The following is a 21555-nucleotide window of genomic DNA, read 5'->3' on the forward strand; positions in this document are numbered from 1 at the left end:
ACCCCACGGGGTGAGATCTTGCGTGGAGCCCCAGATCGAGGGAGATTATCAGTGGTCTTGTATGTCTTCCATTTCCTAGTAATTGCTCCCACAGTTGATTTCTTCAAACCAAGCTGCTTACCTATTGCAGATTCAGTCTTCCCAGCCTGGTGCAGGTCTACAATTTTGTTTCTGGTGTCCTTTGACAGCTCTTTGGTCTTGGCCATAGTGGAGTTTGGAGTGTGACTGTTTGAGGTTGTGGACAGGTGTCTTTTATACTGATAACAAGTTCAAACAGGTGCCATTAATACAGGTAACGAGTGGAGGACAGAGGAGCCTCTTAAAGAAGAAGTTACAGGTCTGTGAGAGCCAGAAATTGCTTGTTTGTAGGTGACCAAATACTTATTTTCCACCATAATTTGCAAATAAATTCATTAAAAATCCTACAATGTGATTTTCTGGATTTTCTTTTCCTCAATTTGTCTGTCATAGTTGACGTGTACCTATGATGAAAATTACAGGCCTCTCTCATCTTTTTAAGTGGGAGAACTTGCACAATTGGTGGCTGACTAAATACTTTTTTTCCCCACTGTATAGTATCTGCTAGCCCTGGCCTCACAGCAGAGTGTGGTTGTATCGACTGTTGAGTCCATCCCTATGGTATGTGAAGGAGTGTCGGTCTCAGCGTTCACAGATCTTCATCCCAAACCCTGTTGGGACAACCAACTGTTTCTGTCCATCCAAGGTCGTTGCCCCACACACAGTGGACTGTCCTTAGGGCTCAAAGTTCAACCACAATTAAAGATCCATGTTTCTGCTGAATAGATGACACTCCTGTTGGAAAGTCAACTTCAGTGAGGCTCAACGCAAGTTCACATTTGAACACAAGTACCCTTATAGTAAAGACAAGTGTTTGACTCATGTACCTTCAGTTTGAAACCTGATCTGACATGGAGCAATAAATCATCTATTTTCAAAGGCTCTATAATCCATCCATATTCACAATCCACTGAGGTACTTCAAATTGTTTTCTTCATATGCAGTTCCTTTCCATCCAGACACACACATAACATACATGTACACACATCCACAAGGACAAGTCTGTACCATCATCCATCAAATATAGTTAATGACTAACCCCAATATTTCCCCCAAAAACCCATGACTGGTCTGGACCCATCTAGACTGGTCGCGTCATCTTGGCAACGCCTATGGCCTCTGTCACTCCAAGCTATCATAGGAGTTGGGCAGATGGGCAGCACAAACAGATCTGGGACCAGGCTAGGACCCAGCAGCCTCACAGAAGAACCGGTTATATCCCCAGAGTAATCTAGTCTTTGTGTTGTCGGACACTCTTCAATTCCCTGTTCATTTCTCCATTACCTGTGGTCCTCTGTAGCTCAACTGGTAGAGCACGGCGCTTGTAACGCCAAGGTATTGGGTTCGATCCCCGGGACCACCCATACACAAAAATGTATGCACGCATGACTGTAAGTCGCTTTGGATAAAAGCGTCTGCTAAATGGCATATTATTATTATTACCTCGTATCAATGTCATGACCGCTCCCACCCCCCACACCCGCTCCCCATTATGACATCATCCATAACCACAGAAACGAGACCAAACATGATGAAAATCACCCAGGATATGGGGCCAAGTCTCCAGAACAAAGACATGAGACAGTGCTTCTGAAAATAAATAAACCTATATTTCTGGTGGCCTTCATCGGAGTCAGCAGTGGCATGCAATAGAAACAAATATCCTTCATTTCATTAGCACCCAGGCGTATTTCACAAAGCTGGATCACAAAATAGTTCCTGCTTAGTGAAATACCACCCTGAACACATACGGCCAACCAGTGTTTTACCTCAGCTGGTGGCAGGCCTCTGGTTTGATGTCAGAGAAACACCGGAACTTGGCCCATAGAAATATAATTCTTAGAAAGGATGAAGGCCCTCAGCAATTTGAGGGCCTTCTAGGGATTCTAAGATGTTTTGCTCTCTACAGTAAATCGAACTGTTTGAAGCACAAAGCAAAGCAGGCATTGAGTGAGTGACATGTTCATCATTATAGGATACTGGTCTAGTCAAGTGCAGTTCGTCATCAGTAATTCAGACCAATATTAGTCAAGGGGAATATCAGTCAGTTAAACATCTATACCAGGGCTCTCCAACCCTGTTCCTGGAGAACTACTGTCCTGTAGGTTCACTCCAACCCTAATCTAGCACACCTGATTCTAATAATTCGCTGGTTGATAAACTGAACCAGGTTAGTTAGAACTGGGATTGGAGCAATAACCTGCAACAGGGCAGCTCTCCAGGAACAGGGTTGGGGACCCCTGATCTATACTAATCATAAACCGAGTCTGTAGTGGAACATCTCCAGTGTAAACTGAATCAGCTAGGTCCCCATCTGAAAATATTGCGAGTGTGCAATGAATACAGTAGTTTTGGTTTCAGTAAAATGGACCATGGCTAACAAGTTGTCACTGTTCATTCTACCCAAATAGCTGGTCCAGAGGCTTCAGTGAACCAGCCTAATCAAGGTAGTGGCCTTCTGGGACTGTTGATGTGTAACCTAACATGGCACATTGTTTTGGCATGAGAGAGAGAGGTGTACAATTCCAGTGCGAGTCAGTCTGTGATTGATATGACTGTGGTGTCAGTCTCCTTTGCCACCCATTCAAAAGGTATCATGTTTGAGGATTCAGTGGTATCAGTCCAGTGTATCAAACAGTAGTGTTGTATTTGCAGTGGTGTTGAATGGCAAATAGAGGCGTTGTGTTACAGTGTAAAGGTTAAAGTAGTGTTGTGTTGTAGTGTTGTGTACAGCAGTGATGTGACTGACAGACCTTGAATAACATTGTGGAGCAGTGTGTGTGACCATTAGTCTTCACTGTGTGTGTGTGTCTCTCTACATCCCTCAGTGGTGTGTCTCCAGTTCCACCACTGTCCACTCGCCCTGGGGGGACTGGCCGGGGGCCTCCGGGGAGAAGCTGCTGACCGACGTGACCGTGGCTGAGGGAGGGGTGAGGGGGGGCAGCAGGTTGGGCCACAGGCTGGCCTCCAGGGGGCTCAGGGTGCCCCCTCTGCCCCCAGGAAGCAGGACCAGGGAGGAGCAGCCGTTGCCCGTCAGCAGCAGGGTTTGGTTGATCAGCTGCTGGACAATATCAATTTTCTTCCCCCAATCCAGGTCCAGGGGAGGTGGGCATTCTGGGGAAACGGGGGCTGAGGCGGCATCCCGGGACTCTCCTTGCTCGGGGGAGTCTGGAGAGGGACTGAGAGTAGAGGTGGACTTGCTATCGGCTCCGTCCTCGTCCAATACCTCTCGACGGTCGCTGTTACTGTCAACCTCTTTCTCCAGCGGTGCTTCTTCCTGTTGCTCAAGCTGGACATGAACCTCGATTTCCTTCCCCTCTTCTTCATCACTCTCCAAGGCTTCATAAATGGTATGGAGACCAGAGGAGGGCGAAAGCAGCACTGTTGCCTGACCTTTTTGGGGCTGTTGTTGTTGCGGTGACGTCTGCTGCGTCTGCTCCTCCAGCTCCTGCTGCCACTGCATGATCTGCTGTCTCTGCTTCAGCTCCTCCTGCTGCTGCTGCAGCTGAAGCTGGAGGAGGTCCCGCTGCTGCCTCTCCAGCTCCTCCCTCCTCAGATTCTCCTCCTGCTGCTCCGCCTCCTTTTTCTTCATCTCCTCTCTCTTCTTCCTCGACTCTTCGTCCTTTTCTTCTTTGGGTTTGCCCTGCTGTTCTCTGCGTTGCTGCATCTCTAGTAGTTGTTGCTGGTGCCGTTCCAGTCTGCGGAGCTGGGGGCTGGCCTGCAGGCGAGGGCTCCGGGGGGGCAGGTCAGCACAGGTCAGCCTGGGTGGGGTCAAGAGGTCACAGTGGGGCTTGGGGTCGGGGTGGTGGTCGCGGCGGTAGTGTGGCTGGGGGAGTGCGTTGAGCCCTGCGAGGAGGAAGTGGAGATCACCCGGCAGGCGGCGTGTTAGAAAGAGGGAAAGACAGACAAGTGAGAGAGAGCGGTGCAGTGTGGGTGAGAGCAGAGAACAGAGACTGTGGGTATTGTAGTCTACCAAGGAGACGTTAGTGGAAGGAGTTTAAGACTGATGTAGTGTCCTGGTATTCTACACAGTAAATATGTTGCTTTGAGAGATTGTAATTTTGGTGTGTTTGTGGCTTGAAAAGTGATGTATTGTGTATCATCACAGGCAACTTACAACTAATATATTGTACAGGTAACTGCCAAAATAAAGGAAACACCAATGTCTTAATAGGGTGTTGGGCCAACACGAGCCAGAACAGCTTCAATGCAACTTGGCATAGATTCTACAAGTGTCTGGAACTCTATTGGAGGAATGCGACACCATTCTTCCACGAGAAATTACATTTTTGATGATGGTGGTGGAAAATCTCTGGCACCGCTCCAGAATCTCCCATAAATGTTCAATTGGGTTGAGATCTGGTGACAGACGGCCATGGTATATGGTTGACATCGTTTTCATGCTCATCAAACCATTCAGTGACCACTCGTGCCCTGTGGGAGGTATTGTCATCCTATAGGGGCATAGCCATGGTAGCCAAAATAATAGCTAACCCAGTATACTTATACATGGCCTAAGCATGATGGGATGTTAATTGTTTAACTCAGGAACCACACCTGTGTGGAAGCACCTGCTACAATATACTTTGCAACCCTCATTTACTTGTTTTTCCATTATTTGGGCAGTTACCTGTAGATATACATACATTTCTGGCATAGGGGCTGTTTGAACGCTAAATTGACAATTGTAGCTGGGCTTAATGGTTTAGGAGAGCCAAGGTGTGTCAATATATTACTACTGAACCCAGGAACTACCTCCTCACTCACATGATATCATGGGCAAGATGTGCAACATTGAGAGCCTGAAAAGCAAAGCGTGTAAAAAGAGGTGGGGACAGGGGTGAAGTGAAGCAATGGGTGCACAGGAGAAATGGTGACAGCGGGGAGAGGTGGGAGGGGTGGGGCATTGGTTGGGGATGTTGAAGCAGAGAGCAAATATAGCCATCTATTTCATTAACCTTTTCAAAAATATGACTTCCCAAACAAAATATGCTGATAGTATTTTTTTTGTGCAAAAGTTTTGTGCAATAAAGCAGCCCAACTTCCTGTATATGCAGTAACTACCAACTATAGTCTTGTAATATAAAAATAAAGAAAAGCTTGTGAGCAAACAACCATTTCCTTCAGTCCCCGTGGGGAGCTGGTGAGTAAGTGAAACACATGCAAGACAAGACCTTTCACCATGCATCAGTACATAAAGACAGCAGCACCACATGTGAACTGGACTGCGTCCCAAATGGCACCATATTTGACCAGGGCCCATGCATTATTTAGGGTGCCATTTGGGACCAAGCCCTCAACAAACCAAAGCCAATGAGTGTCAGTCAGTCAGTGACATGCAAACAAGGCGTCCCAAGTGTAAAGTAGTTCAACAGTGCGGTTAAATGGTGTGCGGTGGACATGCACTTGTAGATATAACAGCGATCTCTCAAACAATGCAGAGGCCAGGCAGAACGGAAACAAAAAGTCAAAACACACATTACTAGAGGAAAAGAAAAAACACTGGTGGATATCCTCTCTTCTGTTTGGATGATGGTGAACCTTCTTGATGTTGTTTCTCAGTTTGTTTGGTGATGGAGGGATCCAGCTGACCAAGGAAGGGTCACTCCACCAGGTCTTACATAGCGGGGGTGGGAGGGGGGGGGGGGTCACACAGTACAGAAGGTAGGGGGAGAAGGAGCAGAGGGGAGGTGGGGAGTTTGACATCCTCCATGTCTCTGTTGAGTCCTATTCTGGATGGTGGGAGTAGGGTGAGGATTGTATGTGTTTATAGGCATGTGAGGATGTAGGTATGAATGCTTCCTTGCTGGGAGACCATTAGTGCTTTTGAATCCATATGCCCCACAGGTACAGTGAGGGGAAAAAGGTATTTGATCCCCTGCTGATTTTGTACGTTTGCCCACTGACAAAGAAATGATCAGTCTATAATTTTAAATGGTAGGTTTATTTGAACAATGAGACAGAATAACAACAAAAAAATCCAGAAAAACGCTTGTCAAAAATGTTATGAGCTCTCCAAGGATGTCAGGGACAAGATTGTAGACCTACACAAGGCTGGTGGAGAAGGTGACAACAGTTGGTGCGATTATTCGCAAATGGAAGAAACACAAAAGACTGTCAATCTCCATCGGCCTAGGGCGCCATGCAAGATCTCACCTCGTGGAGTTGCAATGATCATGAGAACGGTGAGGAATCAGCCCAGAACTACACGGGAGGATCTTGTCAATGATCTCAAGGCAGCTGGGACCATAGTCACCAAGAAAACAATTGGTAACACACTACGCCGTGAAGGACTGAAATCCTGCAGCGCCCGCAAGGTCCCCCTGCTCAAGAAAGCACATATACATGCCCGTCTGACATTTGCCAATGAACATCTGAATGATTCAGTGGAAAACTGGGTGAAAGTGTTGTGGTCAGATGAGACCAAAATGGAGCTCTTTGGCATCAACTCAACTCGCCGTGTTTGGAGGAGGAATGCTGCCTATGACCCCAAGAACACCATCCCCACCGTCAAACATGGAGGTGGAAACATTATGCTTTGGGAGTGTTTTTCTGCTAAGGGGACAGGACAACTTCACCGCATCAAAGGGACGATGGACAGGGCCATGTACCGTCAATTCTTGGGTGAGAACCTCCTTCCCTCAGCCAGGGCATTGAAAATGGGTCGTGGATGGGTATTCCAGCATGACAATGACCCAAAACACACGGCCAAGGCAACAAAAGGAGTGGCTCAAGAAGAAGCACATTAAGGTCCTGGAGTGGTCTAGCCAGTCTCCAGACCTTAATCCCATAGAAAATCTGTGTAGGGAGCTGAGTTCGAGTTGCCAAACGTCAGCCTCAAAACCTTAATGACTTGGAGAAGATCTGCAAAGAGGAGTGGGACAAAATCCCTCCTGAGATGTGTGCAAACCTGGTGGCCAACTACAAGAAACGTCTGACCTCTGATTGCCAACAAGGGTTTTGTCACCAAGTACTAAGTCATGTTTTGCAGAGGGGTCAAATACTTATTTCCCTCATTAAAATACAAATCAATTTATAACATTTTTGACATGTGTTTTTCTGGATTTTTTTGTTGTTATTCTGTCTCTCACTGTTCAAATAAACATACCATTAAAATTATAGACTGATCATGTCTTTATCAGTGGGCAAACGTACAAAATCAGCAAGGGATCAAATACTTTTTTCCCTCACTGTACATAATGTCTCCCACATAAGGTTTTGACACAAGCTTGACTAATGTTATACGACTTAATATCTCTGATAAGTACAAATGTGCCATCCAACTCCCCAATCCCCACTTGAATAAAACTGTCCGGGAGAGAGGAGTCATGTTAAATATCTAATCTTTATTTAAAGCTTGGTAATGGTAAATCCTCCAAAAGGACAAACGTAAGAAAGAGGGGGGGGGGGGGGGGCAGTCTAACCTTAAAGTGCAGAAGGAAAGGGGAGTGCTCGGGGGAGGGGAAGGAGGACAGATGTCAGTTTCTTAATGATGGAAAAGAGCGACAAAATACAATCAACATTCACTAGCATTTTCTTGTTCAGTAAAAAGTGTTGGATAAATACAAAGTTTAACATTTCATCCCACATTTTCTTTTGTTACGTTTCTTAAGAGCTGCTTCACAACAACCCAGTCAATCCAAATCAAACCATGCCAGTTCATGTTTAAGGATATGTTAATTTAAAAAAGAAAAGAAAACCACACATTATAATAGTAATAGTAGTAGCTATTGCACATACAGGGGTTTTAAGCCATATACTCATAAGGTAATATCATACGAGGGAAGTGGCACTGCTGTATTTAAAGTCTTTCTTTCTTCCCTTCCCTTCTTCTACATTTTGATCACATCCACCCCAGTCGGAGAGGTTGGAGACAAACAACGATGAAGGTGCGATAAAGGTGCGTTACTGGGTATGTAGGGAGGTGTGGTGGGGGCGGGACTATACGTTACCTGTGAGAGAGTTCTCAGTGTTTTCACATATAGTGGAGTAGTAGGGTGGTTGGGTGACACGGGGGCCCTCCCCGGGCTGCTGGGGGGCCGCGAACAGCGCGGGGTCCAGGGGTTTCAGATCCCCCGTGTCCCCCAGCTCTGCCTCAAGCTTCCCACACAACATGTACTGCTGCTCCTCTGGGTTGGAGACTAGAAGGGAGTCTGCCAAGGCAGCCTGTTGCTGGGGCAGCGGCAGGGTCAGCTCCTGGATGAGCGACGGGTCCTTGGCTTCCTCAGGAAGCTCCTCCAGGGAGAAGACGCCGGGGCTCTTAGTGCAGCTCTCAGCCGTGGAGTGGGCATTGGAGTTGGACGCAGTCATGTCGTAGGCGTAGGATGCCGCCGAGTTGGCAGACTGGGGGGTGTCTCCGCCCTCTTCTGCGCCTCCGCTGGTCTCCTCCCCTTCCTCCAGGGCGGACAGGTAGCGCTGGGCGCCGGGCTTGCTGTCGAAGGTGGCGTTATGGATGCCCTGGCACAGCTCGTCCAGCTGGGCCTCGCCCTCCGTGTCACTGGCCTCATCCTCCGTGGTGGAGGACGACGAGGGGTTGGACGTGGGTGCTGTGGCGGGGTCCCCTGGGACCTGGTCGGCTGGCTGGGCTTCTGCCTCCTCCCCCTCTCCGTCCCCTCTCTCCAGGTGGATGCCCAGGTCCTGGTCCTCCAGGTCAGGCTGGAGGGAGAGCACGGGGGCCAGGGCGGCAGGCGGGGTGTGGAGCTTCCCCCCCTCAGAGCGGGACTCCACCCCGGAGCTGCTGTTGTAGTCGCAGAGCTCCTCTGGGGTGCTGGTCTCGCTGCTGCTGTGGACAGCCAGCTCTGTAGCGCTTAGGGTGCTGGAGTGTGACATGCCACGGCCGGAGGCAGCTGTGGGGGACAGGGACTGCATCGGGGCTAGGGTGTCTTTCTCAAGTGGAGATGCAGGGGCAGGCTGGGGTGAGGGCTCTTGCAGGGCTGGAAAAAATGGTGTGGCAGCCAGCTGCAGCCAGGGCTGAGAAGAGTGCCGGGTGGGTGTCTCCATATCGGCCTGCCAGGGGTCTGAGGGGCTGGTAGGGGTCTGCAGGGGGGCGGCTGAGGCAGCCTGGGGGTGCGGCTGGGCACAAAAGGAGTTGGGGTTGGGTTGGTCCCACTGGGCAGCCAGGGCAGAGGGCAGCAGTGGGGCAGGCGGGGCTCGGTTCAGGTTGTCCAGTCTCTCATCCTCCGCAAAGTCATCTTCGTCTGCATTCCCGTAACTCTCCAGTCCGCTCTCAGTCACCCCCTCACTGGCCATCTCCACATCTTCATCATCCTCATCCTCGTCATGCCTTACTCTTCTCGGGTCATCCGCCCGTTCTGAACCCACCTCCATGTCACACACCCGGTCTCCATCTTCATCGTAGTCATCAAAATCATTGGTCGGGATGTCGGGCACCTTCTCGAAGTCAGGCGAGCCGGCCGAGGCAGACATGCCCTCCATGTCGATGGCGCCCTTCAGACTGGCGTCTCCTAGGTCATCCATGCTCTCTGTGCCCTCCAGGACGCCCGGGGCGCTCAGCTCCGACGCCCCCTGCTGGCTGCAGCTCACCTCCTCAGAGTCCAGCTCCGATAGCAGTGCGCCGCCTGCACGCCACCCCGAGCCCGCAGGGCCGGCCGAGCCAGCCCTGGACTCTTCTGTGGGCTGGGTTCCGCTCATTTCTGACACGGACACCTGCTGGCTGGCCTCCCGCTCCTCATCCTCCTCTTCGTCCATGTTGAGCTGGGCTTTCTCGGAGGCATCCGGAGGGCTGGGTATAGCCATAGCCACTGCTGTGGGGATGTCCTGGGGTAAGGTCTGGTCTGGTGCTGGCTGTGTCGGGGCTGCTGGGGAAGTCTCTGGTCGTTCAGACCTCTCCTCCTGGGCAACAGTGACTAGTGAGCCCTGTGGTGCAGCAGGAGCCAGCCTGAGTGAGCCCTGTGGTGCAGCAGGAGCCAGCCTGAGTGGGCTCTGTGGTGCAGCAGGAGCCAGCCTGAGTGGGCTCTGTGGTGGAGATGGAAAAGTAGTATCCTGAGGAGTTGGGGCTGAAACCTCTTCTTGGAACTCCAGGGCCACTGCTGGCGAAGACGCTGGAGCTGGGACTTCTGAAGCTGCCACTTCTGGCTCTGCTGCGTCTGTCACTGTGACTGTTGCCGTAGCAGCCACTGCTGTAGCAGCCACTGCTGCAGACTTGGGAGCTCCAGGTCTGGCAATGAAAGGCAGGACAGACTGGGTGGGTTTGGAGCCTCGTTTGACCAACTTGGGGGTGGTGCTGCCCACAGGCTTGTTGCTGGGGGAGACAGGGGGGGTCTTGCCCTGGGGCTGTCGGGTGGCAGGGGGCCGCGTGGTGGGAGGTGCTTTACGTGTGGGCAGGGGCTTGGGGTCCTGTGGTTTAAGGCGGGCTGGCTTGGTGTCTGCCACCTTGGTGGGAAGGGGCCTTTTGGAGGTGGCCTCGGGTCTGGAGGCTGCAGCCGCTTTAGGGGGGTCAGGTTTGGTCCTTTTGGTAGTGGCGGATGTTGCCGGCTTTCTGGCTGCGGCAGTGGTTGCTGGTCTGCTGACATCTGTAACAGAGCAGAAATAATTAAAAGACTACAACTAAAAATATAAATGGTACCTTCTCTAGTTGATTTCGGCACCAATTGATACCATGTCTAATATATTATTCAATACAACTAGATTCAAGTGGGTTTCATTCATGTTACAAAACAACTTGTAAGGCATGTGCACCTTTCTTGGCAGGGCCTGAAGGTTTGGGTGCCTGCGCTGTGGTAGTCCTGCCAGTAGAGGGGGCTGTGGTGCCGACTCTGGAAGCTGCAGGTCTGCTGGAGCCAGCAGCGGCTGGCTTGGATGTGCCAATTAACAGGCCAGTGTGACCAGTGGCAGGCCTGGGGAAGAACAACATTTTAATTCATTTATTTAACCAGGTAGGTTATTGAGAACACATTCACGTCTACAATAACCTGACCAAGAGGGCGCAATGATACAGTACAGCAATAGCAGACATGTAATGTTAGCGGACACATTCAATCTCTCCCTATCCCAGTCTGTTGTCCCCACTTGCTTCAAGGCTGTCCACCATTGTTCCTGTACCCAAGAAAGCGAAGGTAACTGAACTAAATCACTATCGCCCCGTAGCACTCACTTCTGTCATCATGAAGTGCTTTAGAGGCTAGCTAAGGATCATATCACTTTCACCTTACCAGACACATTAGACCCACTACAATTTGCATACCGCCCCAAACAGATCCATGGATAATGCAATCGTCATTGCACTGCACACTGCCCTATCCCATCTGGACTAGAGGAATACCTATGGAAGAATGCTGTTCACTGACTACAGCTCAGCCTTCAACACCATAGTACCCTCCAAGCTCATCACTAAGTTTGGGGCCCTGGGTCTGAACCAAGCCCTGTGCAATTGGGTCCTGGACTTCCTGACAGGTCAACCCCAGGTGGTGAAGGTAGGCAACACCACCTTCGCCACCCTGATCCTCAAAATGGGGGCCCCACAAGGGTGCGTGCTCATCCCCCTCCTGTACTCCCTTGTTCACCCATGACTGCGTGGCCACACACGTCTCAAACACAATCATCAAGTTTGCAGACGACAACAGTTGTAGGCCTGATTACCAACAACGATGAGATAGCGTACAGGGCGGAACGGTGCCAGGAAAATAACCTCTCCCTCAACGTCAACAAAACAAAGGAGCGGATTGTCGACTTCATGAGACAGAGGGCGCACGCACCCATCCACATCGACGGGAGCGCAGTGGAGGGTGAAAAGCTTCAAGTTCCTCGGCGTGTACATCACTGACAACCTGAAATGGTCCATCCACACAGACAGTGTTGAAGGCGCAACAGAAATTCGGCTTGGCCCCTAAGACCCTCACGAACCTCTACAGATGCACCATTGAGAGCATCCTGTCAGGCTGTATCACCGCCTGGTACAGCAACTGCACCGTCCGCAACCGCAGGGCTCTCCAGAGGGTAGTGCGATCCACCCAACGCGTCACCGGGGGCACACTGCCTACTCTCCAGGACATCTACAGCACCTGGTGTCACAGCAAGGCCAAGAAGATCACATTAAGGACCTCAGCCACCCGAGCCACAGCCTGTTCACCCCGCTACCATCTAGAAGGCGGAGACAGTGCAAGTGCATCAAAGCTGGGACAGAGAGACTGAAAAACTGCTTCTATCTCCAGGCCATCAGACTTAAAATCGTCACCACTAGCTGGCCTCCGCCCAGTACCCTGCCCTGAACTTTAGTCACTGTTACTAGCCGGCTACCACCCAGTACTCAACCCTGCACCTTGGAGACTGCTGCCCCATGTACATAGTCATTGAACACTGGTCACTTTAATAATGTTTACATACCGTTTCACCCACTTCATGTGTATATACTGTATTCTAGTCAAGGATCATCCTATATAACTACTGCTGTACAAACCTTTTCTATTCATACTGTCTATACACACCATCATATACATTACGGACAGTGACATCGCGGTTCTAATGTCTCTATATTTCTTCGTTCCTTTCATTTTATTTGGGGGATTTGCATGTATTGTTAGGTATTACTGCACTGTTGGAGCCAGAAACAAGCATTTCGCTACACCCGCATCTCTGCAAAATGTGTACGCGACCAATCAAATTTGATTTGAATTTCACAATAGCAGACGTAATGTTAGCGGACAATAGCAGACGTAATGTTAGCGGACAATAGCAGACGTAATGTTAGCGGACAATAGCAGACGTAATGTTAGCGGACAATAGCAGACGTAATGTTAGCGGACAATAGCAGACGTAATGTTAGCGGACAATAGCAGACGTAATGTTAGCGGACAATAGCAGACGTAATGTTAGCGGACAATAGCAGACGTAATGTTAGCGGACAATAGCAGACGTAATGTTAGCGGACAATAGCAGACGTAATGTTAGCGGACAATAGCAGACGTAATGTTAGCGGACAATAGCAGACATGGGATTTAAGAGTATGTTGTATGGCAAGACTAAACACATAACAATAAAAACAGACCCCGTTTGCTTTAATAAAAAATGAGTTCAGAGAAGACCCTCAAGGGCTAAATGGACACCATCTGCTGTTCACAATAATTAATACCACTGAATACCTACTGACTGATTGTACAAAACAATATTGAGGTGCACTCGCTTTTGCCCTCAGCCTCAATTCGTAGGGGCATCGACTCTACAAGGTACCGAAAGCTTTTCACAGGGATGCTGGCCCATGTTGACTCCAATGTTTCCCACAGTTGTGTCAAGTTGGCTGGATGTCCTTTGGGTAGTGGACCATTCTTGATACACACGGGAAACTGTTGAGTGTGAAAAACCCAGCAGTGTTACAGTTCTTGACACACTCAAACTGGTGCGCCTCGCACCTACTACCATACCCCGTTCAAAAGGCACTTAAATCTTTGGTCTTGCCCATTCACCCTCTGAATGGCACACATACACAATCCATGCCTCAATTGTCTCAAGGCTTAAAAATCCTTCTTTAACCTGTCTCCTCCCCTTCATCTACACTGATTGAAGTTGATTTAACAAGTGACATCAATAAGGGATCATAGCTTTCACCTGGTCAGTCTGTCATGGAAAGAGCAGGTGTTCTTAATGTTTTGTACACTCAGTGTATGACTTTGGTTCAGTACCATACAATCAGCTGCCTAATGTACGCTAATAGGCTTGGGACTTTTCTATGATCAATTCACTCTAAACCTGACAAAGTCAGCACTGGTTGTTCACCTGCTCACCATACAGTAAGCTAAAAGACTAAAGGGTTGTCAGACAACCTGTCCTTCACTACATAAAAGCAATTTCAAGAGGTAACAGAAAACCATTAACAAGGGCCATTCATTGTCTGCCTGCAACGCATCGCATAGTCATTTTCTAATCCCAGCCTAGTGGGGGAAGAGGAAAGGATGCAGGTAATGATGGAGTGGGAAAGAGAGATTGTGGAAAAATAACAGGATGTGGGGGAGGGTCGCACTCGCTGAGGGTTGAGAGTAGTACTTTTCCAAGGACAGAGAGGAGACTGTAATCGATGGGCTATTAAGCTCCCAGTCTACCCCTCAAATCTAAGGGGGTTAGAGGAGGTGGACATGAGCCACTGATCCATTAAAACGCTCCCTCTTAACCGTGGAGCTCAACCTTCCCAAGACTCCTGGGTCGTGTTCAGTAGGCACAAAACTGAACAGTAGGTAATGTACTTGTCTAATAACAACTTGTCTAATAATACACAAATGTTCCTTTTGTTGCAAAACCTTTTCCATTGCGAACATGTAATGAACATGACCCTGGGCAATACTTAATATTTTGGAGCTTGACCTCCCCAAGCCTCCTACTGCCCTCCACTTCCCTTATCCCTCTAGTCTACTGTTTGACCTCCTGACCTGAAGAACCAAGTGGTCTTGTTGTGGCAGGTGACTCTATAGCATATGCTTAATCAGCCCCTAACAGTGTCGGTCAGTTTCTAAATGACCCCTCTCCTGGCTGAGGTTATGGATTTGGAGAGGGTAAGCTGATCCTAGATCTGCCATTTGTAACAGCTCGTTCACATTAACAGGTGCCATACATACATATACAGAGCTATGCTTGGATACATGTGTGATACTGGTGTGTGCAATCTACATGTACAGACTGGTGTGAGGCATTCACATTGACAGGCTTGTGCGATGAGTTGTAGCCCATGCTACAAAGCGCTACAGTAACCTACATTCAAAACAGTTGCTTATATGGGCAATTCATATGATTAGCTAGTTTTTCTGCACACACAAGAACCAGGTGTAATGAAACAATGGCAGCACTGTATTTGTGCAAATCAATGCTTTCCATATCATTTCTATGACTACAGAACCGATTCATACATACACAGCATCTAAAACAAAAAGGATTTAAAAAACAAAGGATCTGACCGTTTTAAGGCAGTGTTTGCGATTCGTCGTCAATTACCCCAATATCCGTATTGCTGTTTTGCAGTTCTTTTGATTGGTTCGCCATGGTATGACACAGCCGACAACATAGATTAATTCACAATGACAAACTTATGGACGTACGAGGGGCCTGAAGTGGTCTGGCCGTGCACAAATGTCTCTCCCACTGACTCTTCCCAACAAAATGCCATTTGTTTCCATTTGTTAGCAGGATCAAATAAAGGCTGGAGACTCAAAGGCCTTTAAGTATTGCCGTTATTATACAGTAATAGAGGCCGTCGATGGGACAGAGGGAGCAGAACCTTGATTGTATGGTAAAGTGCAGCGAAACAAGAGACAACTGTCATGCTGTACCTTCAGATGACATGGGGCATTAGTTGAAGACAGGCGGGCGGGGTGAGCCGCGTTAGACGAGAGGCCATTAAACGAGGGAGGAAAAGGAAGGCAATAAGAGGTTGAGGGAAAGAAACGACAAACTCGGAGGTACGCAGTGATGAGCGAGCGAGCGACAGATGGAGAGAACGAACAACATGATGGAAGAAAGAGGGAGAGAACGGACAGATCACGAAAAGCACATGGGAGGCAGATTGCCTTCGTATCTGGGTGAGTTCCGCGTAGGGAACGTGAAACGACAGGAGCACTAAATTAAGGTGGGGGAAATGGGGAGAGAGAGCGATTGCTTCTGAAAGGAAGGAGGGAGAGATGGAGTGGAGGGGGGTGAGGCGAGGTCAGTCATCTGTGCTTACAGCGTTAACCTCACATAACCATCTCGTCTTCACAGAGAGACTCAGAACTGCCTGATCCTCAGGGAGGGAGTCAAAGCTCAGTGGAGTCCATACAGTATTAATTGCTTGGGTGGCACAGTAGTTCAGCTGCTTTGGTATATTTGTTGTGGCTACACGGGATTGGTTAGTGTCAACAAGGGATTCAAAGCATATACTTGGTTGATACACCTTAGTGGTGCAATAGATTCACAGCCGGTTTGAGGATACAATAACTGACCAGGTGTATTCAAGACGTCGCCAACCTATTAAAGCTTTGCCATAAAAACAGAGGCTTCATTTCAAAGCTTAGAAAGTATTATTCATGCACAACACTCAAGCCTTTTTCTACAATAAAATGTCAGCTTAGGAATTCAATGGCAATTAACAATATTTATCAATTTTGTGTGACGACAGCATCAATAATACAATAGGCTGTGTAACATCTGTTGGGTAAGAGCGAAAGTGTTGCCAGGAGAGTTTCATTTGAGTCTCCCCCTCTCCCCCCTCCTCCCTTCTTTCACTGTCAAACACAGCCAGGAAGCCAGATTCCCTTGGCACCGCAAATTGACAGATTAAAAATGCAGTTTTAATCAAGCAGAGCGAGATAAAGTGTACCTCCGGGGCTCTATCCCTGTTGGAGGACGACCATCTTCCCTGTCAGAGTTTCTCCTCTCCCTCTCTTCTCTCCAGGGCCACCTTCTAGCTGATGGAACGATGCCTCTGACAGTGCCCTGTTTGGCTTGTGAGCCGTCCAAAAACAGCCCCCTCTTGTGCTGCTTATTGAGACAGGAGGCATTCCTGGGGCTTGTGTTGTCCCAGTGGCAATGAAGCATCCCATCACCGCAAAGAACAAGAAGACCTAAAATCAGCTTTGTCTAGGTTTTTAATTAATTGCCTCTGCTGTGGTAACCCCTAGCAACAGATCCAGAGATGGGCCTTAAATGAAGTGCCTCTGCTGCTGTGGAAACCTCTAGCAACTGATCCAGACAGCCCATTTACTGAGGCCTTAGCTACTATACTATCATAATGCTGGATGTGTTTAGTAACTCTATGCCCTGCCAAGACTGGGGCCGAAACTACATTTTTACATTACATTTTAGTCATTTAGCAGACACTCTTATCCAGAGCAACTTACAAGAGCAATTAGGGTTAAGTGCCTTGCTCAAGGGCACAGAGAGATTTTTCACCTAGTCGGCTCGAGGATTAGAACCAGCGACCTTTCGGTTACTGGCACAACACTCTTAACCACTAAGCTACCTGCCGCCCCAATCGCATGGTTTCATCCCCAAAGGAAAGAGGGAGGCTGGGACAGGAAAATTGTGACTGCATTGCACAAGAGCTAGAGTGACAGTCAATTCTCTACTTTTAGTTATTCAACAACCCTCTTTGTTATAATGCATGTTTGAGTCAGACTGCAAGTCAAAAGGTATCTGACCCGCATAGACTGCCATCCAATATACTGAACAAAAATATAAAAATGCAACATACAACCATTTCAAATATTTTACTGAGTTACAGTTCATATAAGGAAATCAGTCAATTGTAATACATTAATTAGGCCCTAATCTATGGATTTCACATGACTGGGCAGGGGTGCAGTCATGCGTGGGCCTGGGAGGGCATAGGCCCATACATTTTCCCTGACACTCAAAAGTACTAGTTTAATTTTGAATGCTTAGCAGGACAGGAAAATGGTCTAATTCACACACTTATCAAGAGAACGTCCCTAGTGATCCCTACTGCCTCTGATCTGGCAGACTCACTAAACACATGCTTCGTTTGTAAATTATGGCTATCCGTAAATGTAAAAAAAATAAGAAAATGGTGCCGTCTGGTTTGCTTAATGTAAGGGATTTGAAATGATTTATACTTTTACTTTTGATACTTGGGTATATTTAAAACCAAATAATTTTAGACTTTTACTCAAGTAGGATTTCACTTGGTGACTTTTACTTGAGTCATTTTCTATTAAGGTATCTTTACTTGACTCAAGAATGACACTTGGGTACTTTTTCCACCACTGGTTGGAGTCAGCTTATGGTAGAGACATTAACATTCAATTCTCTGGCAACAGCTCTGGTGGACATTCCTGCAGTCAGCATGACAATTGCACTCTTCCTCAAAATTTGAGACATTGTGGCATTGTGTTGTACAACAAAAATGCATATTTTAAAGTGGCCTTTTGTCCCCAGCACAAGGTGTGCCTGTGTAATGATCATGCTGTTTAATCAGCTTCTTGATATGCCACACCTGTCAGGTGGATGGATTATCTTGGCAAAGGAGAAATGCTCACTAACAGGGATATAAACAAATTTGTGCACACAATTTGAGAGAAATAAGCTTTTTGTGCATATGGAAAATGTATGGGATCTTTTATTTCAGCTCATGGAACCAACACTTTACATGTTGCGCTTATATTTTTGTTCAGTGTAGATCATGAGGTGTAACTGCCATTTCAATACTGTGACCATTTTGACAGCATTCCCATATGGATGGCTCTCAACACAAATTATCCCATCTTACAAAACACCCTGGATTCCTCCAATTCTCAGAGAGAGTCTTAAGGCCCACCAAAATGACAGATGCGCTCAAGGGGGAGGGAGGGGAGCAGCGGGAGGGTTTGGAAGGGGTGCTGGCTAAATTCCTGGCAGTGTACATAAACAGAAGGCAGTTGGGAGGCGTAAAGGAGGAGAGATGGGGCGGACAAAAACAGACTGCTCAAACAGGACAAGGACACCGGCTCCGGATAGAAGAGAGAAAAGGAGGGAGGAGAGAATACAATTAGAATCCCCCCTTCGTCGCCATGGCACCCCCTACTGTGCCCAGACAGATAATCAAGCCATCCAGCTGTCTGTCTGACTGGTTGTGTGGCAATCAATCTTGATCACTTCTGATGAGATGCATTAGGGGATTGGTGGACTCATTCACCTGGGGTATGTTCAGTAGGGCACACAGTAGCAAAACATTTTGCAACAGAAAGAAAATGAGTGTTTGTTACTGGACAAGATCAGGTAGAACATCCCCCTTTCACAGTTTCAAAATGTTTTTGCCCTACTGAACACAACCCAGCAGTGTGTGCCAGAAGCGTGGCACACGAGGCCAGGTGTTAAAACAGGTCTGCGATGCCTCAAGGTTCCAGCACATCTGCTAATTTACAGTCGACAACAGCCCTTTTCTCTTTAATCCATTATCATAACTCACCTTGTCAGTTGCCACACTCTTCAATCCCCTTGCTTTTGTCAACTGTAGACAATCCCCTTGTTCTGAGGCTCCCATCCAATCTCACTCACCCTTGTTGTGACCCGTTCGTCTCTAATACATTGATTTCGGCTTCTTATCCAGTACAATTTATTTCACCCCTTAGGGCAATTAAGATGAATAGTTAAGAAAACCCTATTTCTCTGCCAATGTGTAACTATGGCAACGTTCTATAGAACATTCTTTAATCTCGTTTTGCCTTATGGGCCGTCTGACGGTTTATTGCAGGTAGTGAAACGGAACAGTAATGTTACGTTATATTCATTCATTTTATATATGAGCCCCGGGCCGTCTGCCCTGCTCATAGACTCATGACTAATGGAAGAGAGCAGCAGTCACAGCTCTGGCTGGGAGAGGCCTGTTCACTAGCCCTGGCTCACCCAGGGAGGCAGGAACAGGGCCCTGCATGGATGGAGAGACAGTCTGGCTGCCACTGCTCCTGACGTCAAACACAAGCAGCATGATCACACACACACACACAACCTGCTTCTACGGTCGTCAAGCACACTACTACTACTGTTGTCAAACACACACTGTATGTTCACACACACACAGTGACCTGCTGCTTCTCCATGTCGTTCAACAAATCCAAGAAAATCACCCCCCATCCACCCCCCACATGCCTGACCAGTGATCACACACAGAAAAATGCCTGATGTCATAATGTTCCAAAACAAGTGTCATTCACTCAGGGAAACTATTGTAACCACAATCCTGCAGCTGAAACTATCCCACAACTGCATCATTCAAAGGATAAGGACACTGGGACACATGCATTAATAAGATAGGCTCAGATTAAGTGCCAACCGAGGCAAAAATAGATCTCTACTCTACACAAGTTTAAGTGGTGCCAGTTTCAAGTCCAACACGTAGACCTGTCAAAACACCAGCTGAAAGAGACAACTCGTACTTGTCCTTAGTCTAACAAAAGATGGGGTGGTGGTGAGTGGTAAGGTGTGTTCCCGGATTCAGAAAGAACAGATTAAACTGGTTTGAGTCAGTTCACCATTTCGTCTCATATAATAAAAGCAGCGCATTAGGGAAGAAGTGGGAGAAGAGAAATCAAATTGAAGCTAAGAGCTGAACAGTATGTCCTGTGGAGACCTGAGTGTGGAGTAATCTCGATTAACCCAGAACCAAAGTCTTGCGTAATTGGTCAGATGCTCGATTAAGTTCTGGGTCCATGCGCGTTAAGAGAAGATAGCGGGTGAAGCCGTGTTCTCTCTTTGCAAGTTACGGGCAAGTCTATGGGCCAAATGTCCCCTCCTGAAATACGAAAGATGCTAACACCTGCGAAATCGTGATTTGTCCTAAGCATGAACTAATGCTGCTCGTTATCTCACGCTCCGTTGTATCATATAACATGCCATTTAGCAGACGCTTTTATCCAAAGCGACTTACAGTCATGTGTGCATACATTTTTACATATGGGTGGTCCCGGGGATCGAACCCACTACCCTGGCGTTACAAGCGCCGTGCTCTACCAATTGAGCTACAGAGGACCACGTGACAGATCTATGCTACCATTTATGTTCACAGTCTGTCCACTAGAGATTAGGTGTGGAGCCATATAGTGGGTGTATCTCAAAAGTCTAATGCAACCTCCTCTCCATCAAGAGATGAGGTAGCCACTTTAGACCATTACAATTATTGAGACAGACCCGTAGTGTTGCTGGAACATCCCAGTGAGTGTGAGAGAGGCCAGAGCCCCAGTGAATAACCACCGCCTTGGGGGGAATAACCCATGTTATTCAGTAACACTGTGGTGCTGACTGGGGCAGTGTGAGATAGAAGAGCACTGTCTCAGGTTTATTTCTGTTAGTGTGACTCAGAGTAGACTAGGGGTGCGTCCCAAATGGCACCTTATTCCCTATTGGCCCTGGTCAAAAGTAGTGCACTAGATAATATAGGGTGCCATTTGAGACACAGTCGGAAACCTAACCCAATAACAGACCGGCCGGCCTCACAATGGCCACTTTTCATCGACACGCCATTTCAGCTCCTCGCAAAACAAGTCGTTCACTGATCCGATTTGTCGAGTGATGCCTTTTGTGCGAAGCAGCTCCTCAGATCTTGGGTGATTGTATTAGGTGTTGTGTATGTGAGGGGAGAAGTTGTTTTTGAACTATAAACAGTGCCTGGGTTTTTTCCCCCCTCTTTGAGTTCATTCAAATGCGCACTTGCCAGTCACAAATGTCACTGCCCGGTAAATCACTTTGCATGCCCGGTGCTGGTCACAAAATGTCACTGGCCTGTAAATCACTTTGCATGCCCGGTGGTGGTGCTGTCACGGAATAGGCTGCCTTACCTGGTTGTCTTGGAAACCACCGTCCTATCGGGTTTGGCCACGGCTGAAGTGCTGGAAGGCTTGGGGGCAGCAAGTCTGGGAGCTAGAGGACACACACACAGAGAGAGACAGAGAGAGAGAGAAAAAGGAAAGTGGAATGAAGACGAGGACAGAGGACTGGGATGAAGGACTGGTCTAGTAGGAGTTGAGGAGAGCAAATGTTTCTGCAGCCAAGCACAGGTGGGTTTGGGTG

The 21555-nt window shown here is 48.0% G+C and overlaps 1 protein-coding gene across 1 annotated transcript in view; it reads right to left on the minus strand.

Annotated features, from left to right (window-relative positions):
* Positions 1-529: 529 nt before the first annotated feature.
* The window catches only part of LOC311131398 (uncharacterized protein), a 40597-nt gene continuing 19571 nt past the window's right edge, over positions 530-21555 (minus strand). The window contains exons 3-6 of the mRNA XM_084164360.1: positions 21324-21405; positions 10777-10934; positions 8031-10610; positions 530-3924 (exon numbers count right to left, since the gene is read on the minus strand). Of these exons, the coding sequence (XP_084020486.1) occupies positions 2903-3924; positions 8031-10610; positions 10777-10934; positions 21324-21405 (3842 nt within the window). The 3' untranslated portion in view covers positions 530-2902. The remainder of the gene's footprint in view (positions 3925-8030; positions 10611-10776; positions 10935-21323; positions 21406-21555) is intronic.

This window comes from Coregonus lavaretus, assembly GCF_964263955.1.
Source record: "Coregonus lavaretus genome assembly, chromosome: 6".
NCBI classification, from domain to species: domain Eukaryota; kingdom Metazoa; phylum Chordata; class Actinopteri; order Salmoniformes; family Salmonidae; genus Coregonus; species Coregonus lavaretus.